Source organism: Thunnus thynnus, chromosome 12, assembly GCF_963924715.1.
Source record: "Thunnus thynnus chromosome 12, fThuThy2.1, whole genome shotgun sequence".
NCBI classification, from domain to species: domain Eukaryota; kingdom Metazoa; phylum Chordata; class Actinopteri; order Scombriformes; family Scombridae; genus Thunnus; species Thunnus thynnus.
In genome coordinates, this window is record NC_089528.1 from 1178762 (window position 1) to 1203257 (window position 24496).

A 24496-nucleotide genomic window follows, 5' to 3' on the forward strand; every position below is an offset into this window, starting at 1 on the left:
ACATTAAATGAGTGGAAGTTGACATTCTGACAGTTGACAGCGGGCCTTCAGCATTAACGCCAACAGCTAACGTCATAGAATAAATACAAAGACGTTACCTTAGACGATACTCTGTGAGACATTACAAACACACCACTGTGTGTTGTGTGTTAAACTAGCACAACATACAAGTCTGTTAGCTAACAAACACCCTGATCCTAACCCCGGAACGCTTTGAGTGTGACACATTGGTGCCCCGGTGATTCAGTATCCCTGGAAAGAAACCAGCGCACTGATAGAAAGGTTCCACTCACTATCATGGCATGGCTCACATCATTACCTAACACTGGGATTATAGGTGCAATATTAATGTACTTGATCCATAATTATAAGTCAAATAAAAAAACGGAAATGGGTTCTCTAAAAGATTAGTAAAATAACACTTTCATTCTGAAAAGACGTGACCGGAAGTGCCAGCGGAACACTGACTGCTCGAAATCTGACTGTACATCCCTGATGTTGATCCAGAAGGGAACACAACGCCTGCAGCCAGTGTATGCGGAGCGTTATGATGCCGGACAGGAGCAAGGTGATGGTGGTGGCAGATATCCTCTTCAGCAGGAGACTCTCACCCGAGGAGGAGAGGATCCATTGCTGCTGCTCCAGAGTCTTCGTACAGTAAGCCTTTACTATCTCTCTTATGTCCACTTGCACGTATGGGTGTGTGATGAACATCCTTTAAAGTGAGAAAGACGTAGCCTACTGCAGACTGAAGTATAGAGATTCTTGGTCTTCATCAACTCTTTCTGTCTGTCTCTACCTCCGTCAAGGGACCGAGAGCTGTATCGCTCGGATAATAGATTGTTCTCATTTGACCTGGCAGAAACTGCAGTCCAAGGTATGTTCTTCCCTTTCATGTTTAATTCTGATTGCATAGAGAATGGCTGAGTTCAAACTCATCATAGGAGGTGGGCTATGTCTTTCAGAATACACTGAACTGTGCACGTTTAGGTCCAGGGCCTCGTTTCCCAAAAACATGTTGACGTAAGAAGTGTTTCAGAAAAGCGTCGTAACTGAGTATGCTCTTAAAAATGATAGGAGATTAACGAGTGATTCTTAAACAGTTTTAGGAGGCTGAGAGTATTTTAAGAACACTGGCACCGGAAATGGGGGGGGAGGGACCATTGCCCCTACTTTACCCTACTCCCACATTCTTTTTAAGATACGAATCACTGTATCCTCTCCATGGATATGTTATACGAGATGGATAACGGACCTAAAACGGCACCCATTCAGTCTAATAAAAATTTCTCAGCTGGCGCATACGCCAAAAAAGTTTCTAGCTTTCGGGTTTGCTTCCGCGTTGTGCGGCCCACCGAAAGTGCGCAGTACTGGGTGCATCCCAAGTCTCTTAAATTGCATCCACGTTTCCCTCACTTGCGTCTTTTCCTTGCGTCCTAGTCCCTCCCACCATGGATGCAAGGAGAGACGCAAGGAAACCAAGCGAGGAGAGAGGAAACGAGGAAATTTGTTGCTGTCAGTCGGCTTTAACAGCTGTAGAAACCTCTGATGCAGTTTGTGTCTGTACACATGTGCACTGTGCTGACACTATTAAAGGTTATCACCACTAGAGCAGCTGTTGCCTCTCTGCTGCCTGTTACCTGTTTAACAAACACCTAAATAACAACCTGCATTCTGCATTTATACTGTGTCCTGCTCAGACGCACAGGAACCATTTCTACTCGCAGAATGCGTTTATACTATTTATTGATATTTGCATCTGTATTTTTTGATAATCCTGATAGTGAATTCATCATTCAATAACCCAGAATATGATCAGGGTGTCTTCTGAACACTGGAAAATATGTATTTGGCTAAATGTTTCAGGGCAAATGGAAATGATTTAACTCATATCAAACCCGACACTCAGGAATTTTCAGCCTCACATGTGACTGAATGGAAATGACGATAAATGATGTAAAATATAGATGTGTTTAACTGTTATTAAGGATAAAATTAAAGTCAGGAAGAGTCTGCCTGTCAGCAAGAAACAGTTTAATGAAGGAAATAACATCATGAAAAAAAAATCTTTCTTATAAATGAAGAGAGTTGTTTATGGTTCTTTTGTTGATCAGACCGACAATTAACAGATTTTTAACCATGATTAATCAGAAAACAAATAAAACATAAAACTTGGGAATGATGCACTTAAATTTAATCTGTAATCTGTCTCCACTTCGGTATGAAACTGCAGTGATGTATCAGATCAGTCTGATCAGCTGCAGCGTCCAATCAATAACTGATATCCAATAAGGGGGCGTGTCGGCCGGTAAAAGACTTCCATGAAGGCCGCTCTTGTGTTTCCTCACTCCTCGCTCATCAGAGATCCCTCCTCGCTCCTCGCTCCTCCCTCCTCGGAGCAGAATAGGAGACTTGGGACGCCTCTCAAAATGGCGCATCATGAACAACTTCCAGTTCAGGCGAGGAGTGAGGAGCGAAGAGACATAAATTAAGAGACTTGAGATGTTCCCACTGTTTCCCTTGCTGGCTCCGTGAGTTCTCGCTTGGCCCTTTGTGATGATGTCACAGATTTTAAATCGCTGTTCTCGCCTCAATGGAAGTTTTACAAATATAAAACCTCTATGGATCAAAAATTAAAAATAGAAAGAGTCATAATTGACCTTGTTTGCAGTTCAAGGTGTCCTGTCAATGATTTTACAATGGTGGTCTATGGCAAAAATGCTTTTTGGGCCGCAGGGGAATTTTTCGCTGCGATACCGCAAGTGACCACTGGGAAAAATTGGCTGCAATTGGCTGATTGGCAGAGCTCTATCCGGCTCTTGCGATACATCTGTGATCCCCTCACATACCCCTATATTGCAACACTTAGACCGTATTCAGACCAAATCAGGTGTTGTGGCGTACCGCCGCAGGGTTGAGCGGAGGTGTGGGCATGTTTGTGCTCTAGAACGTAACTGTTCTCTCTCTCTAGCTGGTTCTCAGCTCTCTCTTTTTCTCTTGTCTTTTTTAAAATAGTTAGGAAGCCGACAGCAAACTTTACTTAACTGTAACTTAAACTTAAGTTTTAACGTTATCAATCAAAGAGAAATGTCCTCCCCTCCTCTTGGTAACATCTGGCCTCCCTAGTGGCAGGGTTTTACAGCTCAGATCAGTCTGATCACTGGCTGTGATTGGTCATCACAGCGTGACATCACATTGCGTTTCTCCAAAAGTTGACTCTGTAGCAACTCTCTCGCTGCAGACTGGTGCAGTGTTGCTGTGGCCAAAACCCCACAGCTTAAACACACTGTCCCTATTCAAATGAATGGCAGGACTGTTTTTTTTTCGCTACACCGCCTGACTTGGTATGAATATGGCCTTACAGTAAAAAATCTCCTGCGTCTCGTTTGTGTTGATGTCAACAGCAACAGTGAAACACAGTGCAGCTGTGAGTGCAGTGCCAAAACTTTGGTTCTGTCCTGTAAATCCTGTGGGCCGCCACTGCTTCAGCCCCGAATGGTTTGAGCCGAGCCCCACATATTTCTGGTCCTCAAAACTGGTATTTTAATGTAACAGAGTGGAACTCAAGGTGTAGCAACAGGTGGAGGGGGAGAAATATAGACTTAACAAGACGCATACAGACCATGGATGTATTACAGGCAGTAAAGTTACTGTTTACAGTGAGCGGAGCGATTTCCAGTGTTTCAGGCTTTCCTCCACATTTCAGCACAGAGGTTGGTCCATAATGAAAATTGCAGAGAGCACAAAAGCTTCAAATTGTGTGTCTTTAATTAGCAGAGATGCACACACACAGAGCTCTCCACAATCACAAACCACCTTTCATGTATTTTGCTCCTTTTATTTCTCTAGTATTTTGCATCTATAACATAATCTACTGAAATGTTTATCAGAATAGGCTACAGCTATTAATGTTACTCAGGCAGCTCTGAAACATGTTAGATTAATGTCTGAATTTTACATTAATGTCATTCAGGTGTCACTGAATGTAATCCGGGATGTTGCAGAAACATCGGTACTGATGTTCTGTTTGTTGCCCACAGTTGGCTGTGCATCATATTCTTTCCTTTTACTTTATTTAATACCTGCAGCATCACACAGCAGCAGAAACGATAAGTGCGTCCAGTGGCATATCCAGGACATTTTGACTAGGGTGGCCAAGATGGGACACAGAGCTAGTGTGGGCTTGTGTGGCCATGGCATAGCAAACCTTAATGAATGGCAGGTGATCAAAATGTGTCAATACAGATGTTCAATGTGTCACATTGCTTCAACCTATGCACAGATAAGCTCATGTTAGCATCCATTGTAATGTTTGTACTCAAGGCTCAAGGTTGATGTTTTTACATCTTACTTATAATACAGCGTTAAACTGAAGGTGCCATGCTGACCATCCACAACAACTAAATTTAATATTACAACCCAGAACAGCACTAACATGCAGCTACCATTAGGCCTATATTCAGTTTTCTTTTCCATGTACATTACATTTTCCATTTCCACCTATCACAATCTCTGGGAAACCGTGGTTATTTAAACATGTCTGTTTTCGAGTAGTAGTTCAGGACAGGCTACACATTTTCTAAGAGCTGTTTCTCTGTAGTGGAGTAAATATGTTATATGTTACAGATTCAGAATGAAGCTCACAGGGGTTACCTGTGCAAAATATATTTAAAACAGTTGTCAGCAATGTTATTCATATCTTAGTGGCGTTAACTCAGCTTGAATTAGCTCTATCTCTGAACTGTGAACTTCATTGTAATAACTTTGGCTTAGAGCCCTGCATTGAAGTTCTCAATGGACTTCACTAACTTTAAACATCCTGTACACAATGCTACAAATACCTACATGTGTAAATTGCACATTTTCTACACAATACAGAAAGAGTATTGAGCATACACAATCATAAACAAATTTTCTCAGCTGCATGAGTAACACTCTCTTATGTTCCATAGATGTCTCTTACTCAGTTTAACTAATGGAAAACATCACATTACACCTTTTAACTGTGTTTACTGAATGACCTAGACAGTGTAACAATGGCTGGGAAATACAATAAACCTGGCTTTCCAGCCTACATCTCTACAGGCCCACAGGTTTAACTTGGCTCATTAACTGCCTGTATTCTAGCAATAATCTCACTTTTATACACTTACACACAAATAACATTACCTGCATGACAGTAAAATGCTATTAAACAGAAGTGAACAAACTACCGTGGTGGGTGTACATAAACAAAACATTTCACAGGCTTTGTTGTATCAAAATGGCTGTTAATGCTATCTGTTAATACATATTAGACTGTGAATTACACATGCTAATCGCTAATGCTAATCGCTAGCACAAAACACTAATGCTTCCAGCACATACACATATCCTGGCACCAGACGTACGTTCAAATTATACATTAAAATATGCAACCCCAAACCAATGTCCACAACACTTACAGGAGTTTACGTTATATTCTTCACTTACCTGTACAAAACACATTTATATTCAAACTGCTTCATTTTAGCTTAATCTGATCTTCAGAGTAATGTCTGCCAGTAGCAGCGGCTAAATCAATTAGTGTTTATTTTTTTAAACCGGTTTCCACCCAGGAACATGAATTATAAAGTCTGCAGACTGTTTACTTCACATGAAGCTTCATTTTCATACCGAACAATTTCAAGTATAAAACCTTTATTTGTGTAGTACAACATTTAGGCAATTAAGCAACAAAGTTACTTTTAAATGTATTCAGCATCATCTTCATTACATGTAAGTCATCATTACATCATCATTCATTACATCTACAAACAGCCGACGTAAAGAAGCTCTTAACAGCGTGTACGCGCACTTGCTCTGAAGTACCACTTTGGTAAATGTGTGTAGAAGTGTTTAACTTCTAAGATTGATAGTTATCGGGAAACAAGGCCCAGGTCTGTCGTTGTTCCAATCCCCCAGCTGGTGCTGGGGTTTCCAGCTGATTAAATGATGTGTGTTTTTAACCCCCACAGCATCACTTAGGGTGTTTTTTTCCGGGGCAGCTTCGAGTTGTGCCCGACACAGATAAGACCCACAGTGTGGTTAAACCCATGCAAAGATGTTCTGGGGTAGGCTGAAAGAGGCTTATTGCGGTTAACCAAGACTGGCGATCAGTCTGTGTCCGTTGGGAAAATGAAGGTTCTGTTTGCTTATGGCTTCAGAGACCAAGGTGCTGATTCATAGATTGTGTACACATGGTGAAATAGAAGTTTTCACTTAGTAAGTCTCAAATTACCACCACTGAAGTACGCATTCTATGTATTGTATTTTCACTTTATTTTATCTTATTTTCATTAATGTTATCAAGTGGGTTTTATTTTCGATCTTATGTTACATTAATGTTTTTACGTGCTGTTATGTTCTTTTTGTCTTTTTCATGTGAAGGACTTGAAGGTGCATATAATTTCTTTTGTTGTAAAGCACTTTGAGCTACATTTCTTGTATGAAAGGTGCTGTACAAATAGTTATCATTATTATTATTATTATTATTATTATTATTATTATTATTAATGACACACACACATGCTCTACAACTGGTGCTGCAGCTGCGCATCATCATACAGACACACAAGCTTCAGGCTGTTCAAGGTAACAGTCTCACACAGGCACACATACACACACTGTCTTACAGAGGATGAAAAATCAAATGTGCATTTCAAGTTTTGACTTGGAAAGATGATTCCATTAGGAGTAAAATACCCCCCTGTCTACAGAAGCAGATGATGAAGAGGAGGCTGAGGAGGAGGAGGTGTTGGATGAAGAGGCTCAACTGATGGCCAGCATGGGTCTGCCTTTGGCCTTTGTCAGCTCTTCTAAGCACTTGAGAAAGGTAGGTCAGACCTGCGGCTTGATGTTCCTTTCAGCACCATGTCTATGTAGTGTCATGCTGTTTCAGTTGCCTTTATGAAATGATTCATTGAACTGAAATGTTTGGAGCCATTCTCAATGAGCCTGTTTTTGGTCATGTGTCAGGGGAAGAGGTCTAACAGGAAGCCTGCTACATACTGGACACAACCAGCTGAAGAGGAGCAAGATCTACAGGTTATTAACACAGGTAATAACATGAAAATAGGCTGCAGAGGCTGCAGCAGAAACCAAGATAATCCAGCGGGCTTCTGCCACTGCTCGGGAATGGTAGCTGAATGTTGACCTATGGAGGCAACTCAAGTTCCCAGATGCCATCACAGAGACTACACTTGGGCCTAAAACAGTAAGGAGAGAGATAGTGAGAGATAGATAGAGATGTCAGCACCCAGACAGTCAGCAATGGTACCCCCCAGGGATGTGTGCTCTCCCCACTGCTCTTCTCCCTCTACACCAGTGACTGCAGCTCAGCAGACCTGTCTGTTCAACTCCTGAAACTGGCAGACGACACAACAGTCATCGGCCTTATCCGAGATCCTTAGCATCTTTTAGATAACTTCATAAAACTCACTTTTACCGTCTTTATTTGTGAAATTGTTTTTCATTTTATTAATATGCAACCTGTTTGTCTCCTATCTTGTTATCTTATCAGTATTTTGCTTTGTTATTTTCACTGTAAAGCACTTTGAAACTGTGTTTGGAAATGTGCCAAATCAAGATTATTATTACTGTGATGTCATTTGACACTGCTTTGTGATTTTGCACTTAGTTGGTGACAAGGAAGTGTCTGATCCTTTGGAGGAAGGAATGAAGACCGGGATAGTGGACGGAGGGACGGAGACACAGACCATCTACGATGCTGGCTGGGAAACATACTGGAGTAAGGAAGAGGATATGAAGATTACATTTAAATACACATTACACACTGTACAATTGCACAATGAAACACAGTGAACTCAATGACATTTGAAATGTATCATTGGACTACATACAAAAATGGTCGGACATTGTATGTAAGTGTGACAAAATTTAAACCCCAATTAAAACGACACCGTCTAATAATCAGTACCTTCATGTGGCAAGCAAACTGATACAGTGTCTTGTTTTGCAAACCCTGCAGGTTGTTTACTGTGGAGACAGGCACTCTGGAGTTTTCAGTCTCCTTTTCTTCCTCTGCATTTCTCCTTTTCATTCATTACATCTAAGTTGAACATTAGAGTTGGATAATACAAAGAAAAACTGGACGACTCTGTGTTGTCATGTTCTTCTGTGAAAACTGTTATAAAACAATTGCGGCATGCCATCCTTTGTAATCCACCATGGGTCTAATTTCCCTAACCTACAAGGTTTTTCAGATGCAGGGGAAATGCAAGCAGAAACTTAGACTTTAGTTCCTTTTAATTCCTGGGATTAGTTCCTCTGGTCCCATGGTTCCTATAACATTTTTGCTATAAATGATGCTTCTCCATTTTATCCATTCCTCTGTATCTCCTAAAGCTCAACAGGGTGAAGCTCTGCTGTGGAGCAGCTGGCTGGAGAAACATCCAGAGACTAAGCTGCCGTCTGCAGAAGATCCAGAAACAGTGATTGCTCCGTGGGACGACCCAGACTCAAAGGCTACCTGGGACCAACATGCTGCAGAGACTTACTATTACTACTGGGAGCAGTACTCGTATTGGGCAGGGCAAGGTTGGACCACTGAGCAGTCCTTCTGTAATGGGAACACTGGTGGAGAAACAAGAGAAGTGAAGGCTCTCCATGATGATGTTGAGGTTTTAAATGATCTGTTAGGACAGAACTGCACGTTAGAGTCAGGAGGAAGCACCGTGACTGACAGACAGTGTGTGAGTGTGACGGGTATCAGAGAGCAGCCAGAGGGAGAGGTCTGTGGCTCTGATGATCCTTCTGATGGTGGGAAGGGTTGCACCTCCTCACAGCACAACACAGCAGAACATACAGGTAATATATATGTATGTGTGTGTGTGTGCTTTCTCTTTTATGTTTTAACACTACATTTTATAGTGTCACTTTATTATCTTATAATCTCTAAACTGAAAATTGGCATGGTTGTTATTACTGTACCAGTAATTAAAAGAAAAAAATTAAAAATCTAATTCTGTTAGTTACATCATAAGGAATACATTTGTTCAAAATTTCATTCTCAACTGTGAAGGAAGCAAAAGTCTTACAGACTGTCAAGTACTCAATTGTGTTCACTTGTCATCCTGGGTACCAGTCTGTAAGACTTTATGGTGTGCAAAAACTGTTACTTGTTCAAACTTAACTGAAATTAAAACCATGTAATCCAAAACAAGAACAAGACGAGAGGCATCTCTTTTGTATTAATTGAGTTTCAGTCTCGATCTAAACGTGAAATGTGTCTTGTTTGACCCAAAATTCAAAAACAAAAAGAGACAAAAAATGGGGTTGCAAAGTCTGCATCCCAGAAAAGATCATTTATGGGAACTACAGATTTGGAAATACAAGCAGATGTAGCTCAGCAACTCACACTCCTGTCAGAAATATAGTACTAGCCTGAAACATCAGCTACTGATCAACCTAGGTAGCTAAATGTCAAAATGTCTTGTTTACTTTAAATAAATTAAACTATTATATCATCCTGGTTTGACTTACATTTAAGTGTTTAATGTTCAGGTATGATCAGACATGCATCCAGTTAATACCAGCTGTTTTCACTGTTCATTCAAATTTCAGAATATTCTTTTATAATATCATTACATCAATTTGGTCAATTGGTTTCAGACATAATATCACATATTAGGGTTGTAATGATGGTGTTGGATTCATGCTAATATGTCATTTATGATGAATATCTTGTATGTTTTGACATATAAGATATAGATTCCCAGCAAAATGATTCCCAGCGGGCTGCTGGCAGCCTGGGCAGACAGTTTGGCTCAAGAAATAAGATGTCAGATAGAGAAACTGATGATGATGATGACAAACCTCCTGGAAGACGACATGCTAAAGTTAAACGCAGGTGAGATTGTAATGTGTGTGTTGAATTTCAAGAAATTCTGAGCTATTTTTAATGAGAAACAGCTTTTCTCTAGCTTGTATTTTTGTGGGTATGCTTTGTGCCCCCTAACAAATATCTGCAAGCGTTGTGTGTTTGGATATTTCAGTAACAGTGTTGTTTGAGTCTTATCAGAGTCTGATGGTCTTCTGTAGAGAATCCATCATTTCTTTAAAGAATTTAACATCCTCCCCTCTGATCAAATGAGGTGCAACAGGTTCAAATTTTCATTTATTCAATTTGCAATAAACACTCTGAATTCTAATATACCATAAAGTGCCTGACAGTGCCCTGCATAGCCAAGTGCAACATCTTGTCCTTATTGTTATTTGTTGCAGTTGTTCAACTTGTGTGGAGCATAATATTTAAAAGCCAATTTCCCAAACTCAGTGTTAACGGTTATTTTCAAGGACCAAATAGTCTTGGGACCTTGTGCAGTGTGAAATTGAACTATAGTTAATAAGATATGCCAGGTACCCCAGAAGTATGCCAAAGAGAGCTTTGTATATAAATAATATAGGAGTTGTAATATGACATTCCCTCTCTCAAACTCAGTCCCTCACAGCTCACACAGTCACTGTCTAATAGAGCCAGGCTTGCTTACAATAATGCTCTGTGTGACATTTATGGCTTTAAAGGGCATAAAATGTTGAACTTGGTAATTATAGTATACCCATGTTTCCTTAACTTGACACATTTATGACAAAGAAATTAATATTGTATGATTTTTCTGAAATTGTTTGATATTTGTGCAAAACAGCAAAATTCCTGAAGCACTATTTTCTGTTTGTCTGCAGTCATGAGCTGGATGTGGAAGAAAGCCCACATCTGACATCGGAGGAAGCTTGGAGTAAACTGGGACTCAAACGTAACTCCTCTCCTCTGTAAGTGACAAGTTCATGCTGCAGTTTTTGGGGGGTTTTGCTTAGCGTTACAGTTCATCCATGACTCCAGTGTCCACTAGGTGTTCAGAGACAGAGTGCCTTCTAGCAGACACATTTGAATACTGTTTAAAGTCAATTAGGTGTAGTAACAGATGCTTTATGGCTTTACTCTACTCAATTTAATTACTGTACGCCATCTTGTATCTATATTTCCTTAAGTACCAAGAGAACAGTCTCTCTTTTTTCCCCTCTTTTCTCTGTCTCTCTCACTCTCTCTTTTACTACTTTCTTACAAAGAGAAAAAAATAATTAGTAAATTAGTAATTTACATACATTCTTAAGTGAATTTCAGGCTTCAGAGACGCAAATTCCTTCAACAAAAATAGGCCGTAAAGCTTTTGGAGCAGAGAGAAGAGCTGTGGGTGAGACACTTCAGTTACGTGTCTGCAGGACATCAGCAACGTGGCTAGAATGGCAGTGGATAATTTCTGGCTGCTATGATTGAGATGGAATGTGACACAGCCCCATTCAGTGGCCATAGGGGTTAACTGCACCATCAGGTGATCATTTATAAGCCTCAGCATGGGGTCACTGCCAGTGGTGGAAAGTAACTAAGTATATTTTCTCAATTATTGTACTTAAGTACAATTTTGAGGTACTTGTATTTCTGTTTGATGCTACTATATACTTCCACTCCACTACATTTCAGAGGGAAATATTGTACTTTCTACTCCACTACATTTATTTGACAGCTTTAGTTACTTTTCAGATGAAGATTTGACACAATGGATAATATAACAAGCTTTTAAAATACAACACATTGTTAAAGATGAAACCAGTGGTTTCCAACCTTTTTGGCTTTTGACGTCTTACAAAAAGCAGTGTGTAGTCGGGGTCACATTTCACATGTCTATGAGTTGTTAACAGCTCCACCAAATAGTGATTTTTCCCTCTAAACTTCTCACATGCTTTCATTTCAATAAATGTTCAAATGATCCAATATTTCAGCAAAAATCAAAGATTAGAGAAAAAGTCCAAAAACTGAAAACAGATTTGTGTATCAGAACTTTGTTTTTTCTTCTTTCCTCTCCCATTAATCATCTCACGACCCCTCAGATTTATCTGCTGACCCTTTAGAGGGGCCCGACCCCTACGTTGGGAACCACTGGTCTAAACAAGCTAACTGTATATAAAGTAGTGTAAACTAGCTCCACCTCCAGCAGCTACAACAGTAACATGCTGCTCTAACACTGATGCTTCACTATTAATAATCTAATGATGTCATATATAATAATATATCAGTCAGAGGGACCAAACCACTACTTTTACTGCAATACTTTAACTACATTCTACTAGTAATACTTCTGTACTTTTACTAAAGTAGGATTTTTCATGCAGGACTTTTCTTTTTTTTACATTGCAGTATTGGCACTTTTACTGAATACTTCTTCCACCACTGGTCACTGGTCCTGCTGGTTTTGGAAAGCAGTCTCACTCATGTTCAGTGATGCCATTTAAGGAAAAATGTACCATACGCATCACTTTAATGTTCAAATGGTTTTCACTGTGAAGTCGCTGGATGTAAGGTCCAGATAACTAAGTAAGCAATGTCTCTATGTGTCTAAGTGATTAAAAAGTGAGATTTATATTTTGGTCTCTGCTGAAAAAAACATTAGGTGTCTCATTTTCATATTAAGCAGTTTAACAGAGGGTGGTATGTACGTATGTGACATGTCATGGTGTATACAAATGTTGGAACAGCTGTTACACAGTAAATGTCTTTGTGGATGAGGTTGTACTTGTGTTTGTAACTCAGGTTCGACAGTGTGTTCAGCTTTAAAGGCAGTTCATGTCAGAAGCGTCAGAGGCAGCAGCGGACTAAGAAATCAGTCAGCAGCATCAACAAACACACCAGGCTCACAGAGGCGGGTGGAGACAACACACAGCCACAGAGCAGCAACACCCTCCACAAGGTACAGCCTATAAACTGTTTGGGTTTGCACTGTCTGAGACACCTGTAAGACTGGAAGGGAGTTTTTCGGCTCTGTGCAGACTCATATGAGCTGCCTTGTTGGATACTTCCAAGCTGACAGCTGCAGGGTGCTATACATCCATCCACCCAGGGTTACCTCCAGTTGTTCCCAGAGCAGCTGAGAGAAAAGTTCCTGCTCATCTTTTATGTATTTGAACCTGAGATTCTGTAACAATGACTTCCAAGCTTTACAAACCACACCACCAGCTATATGCAGATTTTAAATGTGCGTGTGTTTTTGGTAAAAATGGGAGAAATGGAACTGCCATGGAACTTGGTAAAAAAAACATTAAACAGCAGCTTAATCAACAATTTGGAGTGTGAAAATCTTCTTAATAAGTTATAAAAATAGGTTAAAAAGGTTATTCCGGTCACATTTAGATCAACTGTAAATAAGACCACAAAATGTGTTTTTGACAACTCAAAATGGCAGTTTCATTGGTTAAATTAATAATTTTGTATATTCATCTTCACCTACTGTTCCTCCCAGCCCACAGCAGTGCAACAACAACAGAAAGGATAAAGATATACTGTATATGTAAAAAAAATTCTAAAAACAAATAAATCTCAAGAGAAAAAAAAAGGAGGAGCAGTTAGCAGCACAGTGCATTTAAGTGAATTTAGAGAGAGATGTCTCAATTTGATGTAGACAGCTCTTGCATGTAAAAGAGTGACCAGCACTGATGGGTAAGTTATATAATCCATTTTGCTGTCAACATGATTGTTGGAGCTGCTGTTTTGTAAGCCTAGCTTGCACTCCTCCGTGCTTGCCCCTCTTCCACGTCCTGTCACACCGCTTTTGCACTCCACACAATGACAAAGACGTAGACATGGAAAGAGATACTGCATAGTCAGAACTAGCAGAGGCCGCCGCAAACATCAGTCGCGCCACCATCACACCAGTTCATGGAGAGAGAGAGCGAGAGAGAGAATATCACCAACAAGGACCCCTTAATTTCTCTTGTCTTCACAAAATAACTCTTCCTCCCTTTGTCCCTTTGGAATGTTGGTAACAGTGGCAGGTAGCAGTTAGCAGTTGACAGCTAGCTAGTTGTTTTGAAAAGAAAAAGTACAACTCACTGCTTGACCTTGTAAAGCTTATTGAGTACAGACAAACTGTTTTCTCCACATTTCCTTGCATCAGGAGTCCTTGAATAAAACCTGGTCAGTTTGATCCAGTTCATTTAGCTGATATTCAGGGACAGAATTTTGAACGCATGTGATGTAGTTATTTAACAGGCACACCAGACCAGAGTCTTAGTGTGTTTGTTTGTGGGACACTCTCCTTATTACATACTGTAAGCATTTATGGGAGGATTGTGCAAAAATGAAGTGGAGAGTAGACACATATTCCACTGGATTTACATTGTCACACAATTTGTGAATTATCTGTCTCTGGAAAGAAGAAAGTTTAGGTGGGATAAGAAACATGACATTACCTTTATTGAACAGAAATCTAAATTAGATCAGACAAAGTTGTGCATTATAATAGAGCAATAAAGTTAATGAACACAATATGTGATTATTTTGTAACGGGCCAGAGAGTTGTGTTCATTAAAGTTGATGATTAATGAACTGTGAAATCCCTACAGGTTGCAGCTGCCTAGTGCAGATTTTAAGACATTGAATGTTGTGTTTACAAACACCAACTGATAAATCCTGCATAGTATTTAATGCATTTGACTGAATTTACCTAAGTACCTGTTCTCTAAGATAAAGATAAAATTCTTTTGACTTTGTTAATGATATAATATGTTCTAAAATATATAGTATTATCATGTTATGACTAATAGACACTTTTCTAATGTGGAGTTTCACTGAGGTGGAAGTAAACATCGTGTCACCATTTCCTTCTGAGCTTGATCTCATAGAGATCATCCTACCTCTGAACTGCCCCTTTGAGCTCTCCTTTACTCAAAGAATACATCTGGAGGTCAGCCCATGGTTCATTCAAGGACCAGGTGTGTAATTAGCTGCTGCCTTAGTAAATCAGGCAGTAAACACAAACAATTCAGCTGCAGATTCAACGTTAACTGGAGCACATGTCTTCTTAATAAATCTGGCCCTTAGAGCTTTATCAGAAATGCATATTTTGCTTCTACACAGTTCAACATTATTAACCTTTGTGAAAGGAAGCATCTACTGAATGTTAAATACAAATAATTACCTGAATGGTGATAATCCACATAAGTAACCATGCGGTGATTTTCACTCAAACATTTTCTTGGCGTTTTAAAGATGCAAACACATATTCCAAACTGCACAGTATTCCACTATAATGTCTTAAAAAAACAAAAACAAGAAAGTAACCATATTTAGCTCATTTGTGTCAGTTCAGTTCAGTCTGTGCCCGGTGCAAAGCGCCGCCAAGCGCGACACAAGTGTCTTTGTTAGTTTAAGACCGACGTCATTTTCCCATCCAGCGTCCACGTTGTTTAAATAGCATATGCATTTACACCCATGTGTGTTGGTCTTAAAATGAGGTGTGGTCAGGCGCGTTGTTGATGCATTATCTTGAGGCATCAGAAAGCGATTGCGCTATTGACCAATAAAAACCTGGTCTGAAGTCAATAACACAGTGTTTCACTGTTATTTTAAGGGCACATTATTAAGATAGTAATATGCGCCTACACAGGCGGGTGCACAACACATGTACACTCTGCTTGTTACACACACATGGAAAACATGGCAGCAGCACACAAATATGCAAAAAAATTAAAAATAAAAGGATTACAATGTGAAAGATTATTATTGTATACATCAACATATTTTAAAAAATCAAAGGACAGAACTCCCCATACACAGCCAGTATGTTCAGTCAGGTGCTGGTGGGTCGCAGGAAGGTGAAAATCAAAATTAACCACCGCACACTGTAATGACTTTACTGTGACTTTATTAAGAGCGATTAAGTTCACTCTTAATAAAGTCACAGTAAAGTCATTACAGTGTGCGGTGGTTAATTTTGATTTTCCTATTTTAAAAATTATATGTCATAATGGTTAGTCCTAATATTTATCAGAATTAAATGAAAATGTCTAATTATTTGACCAAATCATGGCAATACATGGAGGTATTTCAACAGACTCGTCAGGTTTAGGGTGTCTGTCAAGACCCAGCAAACGGATATCAACAACGGATCAGACACGGATTGACTTTCCTGTTTCATCAATACATGAGGACATGAGGAACACATGGGGAAATAAATGACGTGAAAACAATGATTAAAGTAAAGAAGGAAATAAATCTGGACACCTTCTAGCTGCTGCCAGCAGCAGGATCAGCACTTTGGAGAGCTCATCAAGTCCTGACAACTGTGTATGATGATTTTTTTTACATGATTAAAATTAATGATTTAATTTCTTTGACATTTTTGAGATTAAAGTGATCAGGTTTCCATACTTTCAGCAACAAAAACCCCGCTGATTTTACCTGTTAGTCCATGACTGAACAAAATGATTTTAATGAGACAAAACAAAGCTGTAATTAAAAAAAATAAACCTTTAGAAATTTGCAACAAATTAATGAATAGGATCTTATACTGGTGGTCTGGGGCTGCCCACGGAAGGGTCCTGGAGCAGCAAGGGACAGTGTACTCGTGACGGATTGTGCGCTTTCACTTTATGCACGAGCAGATCTGTTTCCTCTACAGTGAAGAGTCCCTTCGTACTACTTGGCAAATGCACCTTTATAATAGCAATCAGCCAAGGTGCAAGCACACCTGGCTTTTAAAGGGAATGGGAGATGACACTGTGATGTGTTACACTCAAGACACACCTATGATTAATTAGGAGACTAAGTACAACCCTTTTGAACCACACACCTGGCGCTGTGACCATTTTTTTCGTCATTAAACTAGCAGAAGTGGATTTGGACATGCCCTAAATGCACTTTCGCCATGTACTTCAGACCATGCGCTTTGGATCGTTAAAATAGAGCCCTAAGACTGTGTTTGTTCCACAGGTCCAAAACTTCCTTGAAAAGATCCAGAGAGAGACACAGATGACTCTATGTGACCGGAATGAGATGGGAGGAGGAAGCACACAGCACCCTGAGGAAAAGCCACCATCTCTGGGAGATGTGATGGGAGAAGAGGACAAGAAGAGCAGGAAGAATACTGTGGATGATAATAAAGAAGCTGTGGAAGTGGAGAGTATTCATTGTCTGTCCAATTTTGATGGAGAAAAGAGAAAGTGCTCACAGCCCAATAGTGAGAGAGAGGAGGAAGGGCAGGTGGAGCAGCCTGGTAGACAGTTAGCGTGTCTGGAAATCCCTGACTTTCTCCTGTCTGATGCATCTGAAGGCCATAGTGGTAAGCATAGCATCTGCCAAATGGTTGTGATAACATGTTTTTGTTTTTGTTTGAAAAATGAGACAGTCTTGAAAATAAGTGCAGTTTAAAGCTGGAGTGTGAGACTTTTGTCTCCCCCTTTTGGCAGTGAGAGTAATTACAAAAACACTGACATTCATCGCTACTGTTACAGCTGTAAAACGGTGGATAAATAGTTTTAAGTGTCACACAACCCCCACAAAATGATTTGTTTCACTATCAGAATTTGATCCAATCAGTCTGATAACATTTGGAAAGTCTAGAAGAGCCACATGATGAAATTATTTTATCCCCGTTCAAGTTAGCAGAAAGCTAACTGGAAGTTAGCTGGCTCGGCCAGCGGAAGTCTCTAGTGTGCATGCTCTCCCATTAGAGCATTATGTTGTTAAGGTAATGGTTAGGGTTAGGCTGATTAGGGTTAGGGTAAGTCTCCAGGAAAGTAACGCAAGTCTATGTAATGTCCCCAAAAGGGACCTAAGTAAACATCTGTGTGCGTGTGTTGAATGTAAAAGATGGAAAGAAGCCAAAGAGGAAGTTTAAGCGAGGGCGGAAGCAGCAGGTACCTGCAGTGATGGCGGCAGAACCGGACCTGGCTAAATACTGGGCTCAACGCTACAGACTCTTCTCTCGTTTTGATGAAGGGATAAGGCTGGACCGAGGTCAGTCTGCACTCTACATGCATCTCTATAAACTAACACACACTTGAGTTTCATTGCTAGTGGAATCACAATGTCAGATGTCTACAGTGCTCATTAATCCTGTGTGCCATCACCTCCTCCCCAACTTTATTTTTGTAGAAGTGGCGTCTCATTTTTTAAATGTGGACATTTACAACATGAAATACCATAGTTATAATTAAAACTGAATTAGGATCAGATTGACAGAGAGGCAGAGATTAATTTTTTCATTCATCAATTGATCGATGATCAGGCGGGCGTGAACACATGCACTCAATACATAAATGACCCCACACAGGTAAGTGATTGAAGACCTAATGCCTTAAGCTAGGTTTATGCTTGAAACAGTGTCTCCAGCGCAAGGGTGTGCGCATCAAAAATGACATCATCGCATCTTCCGTGTTGAGTGCGCATGGTCTGCAAGTTGTCGAGGCACTTTTTTGTGCAACTGTGAATTTTTGTAACTAGGTGCGTGCTGGGCGAGTGGTCCTGCCATTGGATACAATGAAATTCAATTTCATAGACATACATAGACATAGCCACCACTATGCAGTAACCACCACTATGAATAGCAACATGAAATAGACTCAGCTTATATAGCTAGACTGGTATGAATTAAACTATCAGCTACAAAATTGTTTCAAAAACAAACAAAAACATCTCCATAGCTGGTAAAATATATACAAAGTAACGAAAACATCAGCTGATGGTGTGTGTGTGTGTCTGCTTGGCTCCCCTGACAGAAAGAAGAAAATGTATACAATTAACATAGAGGGACTGTAAAAACAGTGGAGTTATTAAGCTAACTTGACAACAAACTCACGGTCGCCTAATTTCTTCAAATATAATTTAATTAAAAACTGTAGTTGGTAATCTCTAATATTGACAGGATTTACACAGAATGGAATTGATATGACATAGAACAAGATACAACCATTAGATCATGTTAGTATTACATCTAGTGCATAAAGAAATAAAGTTTATCAGGGAGTTTCAGTTGACACAGCCTACCCCTCTGTCAGTTGGATAGAGTTTTGACCTGCGTGCATTTGTGCACACACCTACGTAGCTATGCTAAACACATACCCACACACTACACACACTAAACTCCAAATGACACACAGGTAGGAGATGTACACCCAACAGAACAAAAATAATAAATGTGACTGATTTGATGAAATTCATGAGCTATTTCTACATTAATCATTTGGAGGCAGAGCTTCACTACACAGATATCTGCACCCAGTGTCTGCTCATGAAGTACCAGTTACGTTACCGTTCTCTTGAATTGGCTTGGATGACAACCTTTGTGGAGAAGAAATTACATCAATTTAAGTTCCATGTTGATTCTCTCTGAGGTCACAGTGCACATGGCAAACAGATCCACAGTTTATAAACCAGTGTTAACACTCCAGTTTGGAGAACATTTGCTTCCAATATTCATTAATTTCTTTCATTACCTCAACAAACTCAAACAAACCCCCTGGGTTGCTTATCTTTTTGCTGACATGTATCAGCAGCACTAAAATTTGGCGACAATCTAAATGGGTAAGACAGAGATTACAGTGACTAACAGACTCTACTTGAATCCATGGGTTTCATTTGGTTTGCTGTTCATCAGATCCACACTGAGAGACTCTGAAAATAGCATTGTACTGACTTTTAAAAAATGAATAGTTAGCTGGGATAAGCATGGTCTGTGGATTTGAAGCAACCTCACAGCATCATTCTCGTAAAAACAGATTTAATTCAGCCAACCTGACAATGCAGGCAATGCTTTAACACACATAATTACCTAGACTCTGTCTCAAACACACACATCACTAACACTGTTGTGTTGATGGTGTGTTTCAGAGGGCTGGTTCTCTGTGACACCTGAGAGGATTGCAGAGCACATCGCCCTCAGAGTGGACCACAGCTTCTCTGACTCTGAGCTGGTCATAGATGCTTTCTGTGGAGTTGGAGGAAACTCCATCCAGTTTGCACTCACTGGCAAGAGAGGTAAACCTAATGTGTGTGAGTGTGTGTGTTCTTGCATTTTCTTTCATCTCCAACAGTTTATAATATCAATGGTGAAACCTTTTTTTCACTTGTGTCATTTTGTCTGGTACTGACTTCTTCAAGAGATTTTAAGACATATGGTACAAATGGTGAACTGTATCTGATCTTTTCATATGTGATAGAACTGATGATTTGACACTGTATATATATGTTTCTTGCTCTTGTTAAAAGATAACATTAGATAGTATTATTGCCAGATTTAATTTTATCATGGTTATATCTGGAAACGTATAAGACAGCTAAGACATAACATGAAAGGCAGTCACTGATATAGGAAGGTGCAAGGAGTTCTTAAAAGATACAGGTAACCAGTGAAGTGACTCAGTAGTGGGCTTTTTTAAAATTAAGGTCTGAATCTATAATCAGTCATAACAATGGTATTCTACATTATGAGTGATAATGTTAGCCAAAGGGAGCATTTATTTAAAAAAATGGAAAAAGGCCCAGAATGCTTCCTTGAGGAGCTCCATAATTAATTTCAAGTGTGATACAAAATAGCATAAACTAACAAAAAATGTCCAGTGAGTCCTACTGCAAGATTGGAAATGTGATAGTGCCTGCACGGACAGAGTGAAAGTGGCTGAGTTTTTGCTGTCTCGTTCTGTCTTGTGTCTTCTGCTCAGTTTTGGCTGTTGATATCGACCCAGTACGGTTGGACTTGGCGCGTCACAACGCTGTGGTTTATGGTGTTGCTGACCGAATCGACTTCCTGCAAGGAGACTTCCTTCAGCTGGCACCCCGTCTCCATGGTGATGTGGTCTTCCTATCACCACCATGGGGAGGACCAGACTACCTGACCGCTGAGGTGTTTGACATCAAGACCATGATGGAGCCTGATGGATATCCTTTGATGTAGAAGCATGGGGGTTGTTGGTGTATCTGTCTAATATTTAGTTCAGAGACAGATAACTACTGGCCAGGTTGGACATGAAATTTGCCATATTCACGATCTCTAGAAGATTGATCCTAATGTTTTTGTTAACCCCTTGACCTTTTGTTAAGCAACATAATCTGGACAAAATGCTCATTTGAACACAAGAAATATCAAAGTGTAATTTCACTTACTGAGGTTGAAATCTTTGGATTTGGATATTTGTAAGTTCCATGAACATATAGCACTGCCCTCAGGACAAAATGCTCACTCTATACACAGGAAATATAAACATTGAAATCTCCATTTAGTCTGCAATGCAGTTAAAAAATGGACTGTGTTCATAAAATATTGGTTTTCTTCCTTAACAGTAGACACATTTCAGATTTTCCACCTGGCCAAACTGATATCAGACAACATAGTGTACTTCCTGCCTCGCAATGCTGACATGGATCAGGTCTGTATGCTCATTGTCTTTATGCATGTGGGTGCATGAGTACTGAACAATCCATTAGTTATTGCACAAGAAGTTTAACATTTTTGTAATATGTATGCATACATATTATATATACAGTCAAGCCTGAAATTATTCATACCCCTGGCAAATTTTGACTTAAAGTTACTTTTATTCAACCAGCAAGTTTTTTCTTGATTGGAAATGACACAGGCGTCTACCAGAAGATAATAAGATGATGTACAAGAGGCATCATTGTGGAAATAAATAGTTCTCAGCTTTTATTTACATTTGAACAAAAAAAAGCATGTCCAAAATTATTCATACCCTTCTCAATAATCAATTGAAAAGCTGTTATTGGCTATTACAGCAATCAAACGCTTCCTATAATTGCTGACCAGCTTTTTGCATGTCTCCACTGGTATTTTTGCCCATTCATCTTTAGCGATGAGCTCCAACTCTTTCAGGTTGGAGGGTCTCCTTGCCATCACCCTGATCTTTAGCTCCCTCCACAAATTCTCAATCTGGCTGGGCCACTGCAAAATGTTAATGTTTTTGTCCGCTAACCATTTCTTCACCACTTTTGCTGTGTGTTTTGGGTCGTTGTCGTGCTGAAATGTCCACTGGTGCCCAAGGCCAAGTTTCTATGCAGACTGCCTGACGTTGTTGTTGAGAATCTTGATGTATTGCTCTTTTTTCATGGTGCTGTTTACTGTGATCAGGTTCCATGGTCCACTGGCTGAAAAACACCCCCAAAGCATTAGGTTCCCACCACCATGTTTGACAGTGGGGATGGTGTTCTTAGGGTTGAAGGCTTCTCCTTTTTTACGCCAAATGAAGGATACATCATTGTGGCCAAACAATTCAATTTTTGTTTCATCTGACCATAAAACAGAAGACCAGAAGTCTTCTTCTTTGTCCAGATGAGCATTTGCAAAGGCCAAGCGGGCTTTCGTGTGCCTCATCTGGAGAAGTGGCGTCCTCCTTGGTCTGCGTCCGTGGAACCCAGCAGTGTGCAGTGTCCTTTGGGCTGTCTGCCTTGAGTAAAAGTAACTTTAAGTCAAAATTTGCCAGGGGTATGAATAATTTTGAACCATGTCAGCCTGTGCTTCTACATAGTATGCTGCTCCAGATAGATAGACTGGGCTCTCGTTGGCTGGGCTCCAGCAGGCCAAATTCTGGTAGGCTGGGCTCTAGTCAAGTAGGCTCTGATAGCTTGGGCTGATGGCCCTCTCTCTCCTCTCTCTTGGCCAGTGTGGTGTGTGCTGGTGTCCATGGCTGAGCTGTGGTGGTTCTGTGGTGGGGTGTGGGTCTGAAGGCTCTCCCTTGTCTGTCTCTCTCTCTCAACCGCACACACTTGCTAAGCACTGAGTGTGTAAAATGTGTTATACAAATAGCTATGCTACTTGTAAAACACATTTTATTTTAGAAAACATATTAAAATACCTTTTTTTTTTTTTGAAAAAAAATTCCCAGATGCTTAGACTAGTTGGGTGTCAACTCAGGCCCAGTGGGCCACCGGGCTTACAACATACTAGCGGAAACTGTGGGTTCTAACGCTGCAGGTGCCTGGTTTATCATGCCAGATTATTCAATTTTAGTGAGAACATTACTGAAATTACTGAATGGATCTGCAACCACAACACAATAGTCTGTGTCCATTCTTTCTATTCTTGTCTGGTTTGACATTATTAACCAACAGCTGTGAGTGGAATTGAGACATCTGTCTGTTAATGTATTATCTCCATGTCCATGTGTCCCCAGGTAGCTTCTCTGGCTGGTCCAGGAGGGAGGGTGGAGGTGGAGCAGAACTTCCTCAACAACAAACTGAAGACCATAACTGCTTACTTTGGAAGCTTGATAGAGTCAGCTAGTGGCCCTGGCAAAGTTACAGACCAATAAGGATTTCTTCCTCCACTAAATGAGAATGGATCAAAACTCAATTTCTATTCTATTGCTCTATTTCTACCTTCATACCACCATTCTACCTACAGGACTGCGTTCACGTCAACATTTATTCACTTCAGGGATCCATTCAAGTACTTAAAAGTGCAACAGTTTGACTTACATTTTTGTACTTTCTGTCAATAAAGGGTTGTTTTATGCAAGTAAAAAATATTTCAGACTGAATGTGATGATCACAAGTTAGTTTGAACTGGCCAAGCCCTGTTAAAGCTGGTATCCAAAATGTATTTTGTCTTCATCTTGACCACCCTACACTACACTTTGAGTTAATGCAGGTGGTTTTTAAAGAGTTTTGTGAATCCCTCAGATTAAGTTAACAATTGAAAAAGCTGGAATTACTGGAATTTACGTCAGTAATTTATATTTTATCGTTCTTCTTATTGTACATTACAACCAATAAATGTTTTTTCACAAAGTTGTGTTAGTGATTATATTAATTGTTAATAATAAACAATGCCCTAACAGGTCAACAAGGTCCAACCTACCCCTTTCAAAGACTTTTGGCAAAGACTTTTGGCACACCATTTATCAGATGACTGGCAAGTCATCTGATAAATGGTCTGTCATGTGATTTATAGTCAGAAAATAAATAAAAATAAATAGAAAATTTACAAGTGGCTTACACTTATTAAACATTGGTAAATATGATAAGTTCCTGGTAAATACAACATACAACAATCCAATACAACAGCTCTACCATAAATTCTACTTTTACAAATCTTATAACATTTTCAGATTTTGTGGACATTGTCAGAAAGCTGATGATTTACTTTATGTTGATTATGGATGTCGTAGTGAGTGGGGGTTTACTTGAGCACATTATATTGAAAAGTTCCTAATATTTTGTCCACCCCATTAACATACATAGAAAATATTAGAAATTATCACCTTTCGGACAATGTCAACAAATACTGAAAATGTAAACTTTATAATAGTAGAATTTATGGCATAGTTGTTGTATTGGATTGCATTAGATTGCACAGGTGTTCCTAATAAAGTGCTCGGTGAGTGTATATCAACCAGGCAACAACTCAACTGTGTGTTCTTGTTAACAACCTGAGGGGTTTTCCATCAACGCAGCCAAAGAAAGCTGCGCTTACTTGAAAAAGCCTGTTCAGCTTGAACAAAATGAGTGAATGAATAAATAAATAACTTCAAAATAACCCTGGCATACTTTTATTTCTTGCTAAGCTTTTAAATAAAAGGGTTGCGAGTGCGAAAAGAAACTTGATGGAACCGTCTCTTGAGAGTCTGTCTCCGTCTGTCGGACATTCTTTGACATACAGCTGAATTAAGCTTG

General features: G+C 39.8%; 2 protein-coding genes across 3 annotated transcripts in view; one reads left to right on the forward strand and one right to left on the reverse strand.

Annotated features, from left to right (window-relative positions):
- Positions 1 to 469, reverse strand: part of tmem68 (transmembrane protein 68) — a 36756-nt gene extending 36287 nt beyond the window's left edge. The window contains exon 1 of the mRNA XM_067604775.1: positions 99 to 469. The gene's annotated coding sequence lies outside the window, so the exon portion shown is untranslated. The remainder of the gene's footprint in view (positions 1 to 98) is intronic.
- Positions 442 to 23611, forward strand: tgs1 (trimethylguanosine synthase 1). 2 transcript variants are annotated; one of them, XM_067604774.1, is made up of 15 exons: positions 442 to 657; positions 810 to 877; positions 6741 to 6853; positions 6997 to 7078; positions 7658 to 7768; positions 8386 to 8847; positions 9745 to 9889; positions 10723 to 10809; positions 12626 to 12782; positions 16802 to 17150; positions 17681 to 17827; positions 19700 to 19846; positions 20530 to 20746; positions 21156 to 21234; positions 22996 to 23611. In XM_067604774.1, exons 1-15 carry the CDS (start codon positions 536 to 538, stop codon positions 23131 to 23133), a joined length of 2424 nt encoding a protein of 807 aa, XP_067460875.1. In that variant the 5' UTR covers positions 442 to 535; the 3' UTR covers positions 23134 to 23611. The 2 variants fall into 2 exon arrangements, with proteins under 2 accessions (XP_067460875.1, XP_067460874.1); XM_067604773.1 differs by having other exon boundaries at positions 444 to 657; positions 6738 to 6853.
- Positions 23612 to 24496: the final 885 nt, after the last annotated feature.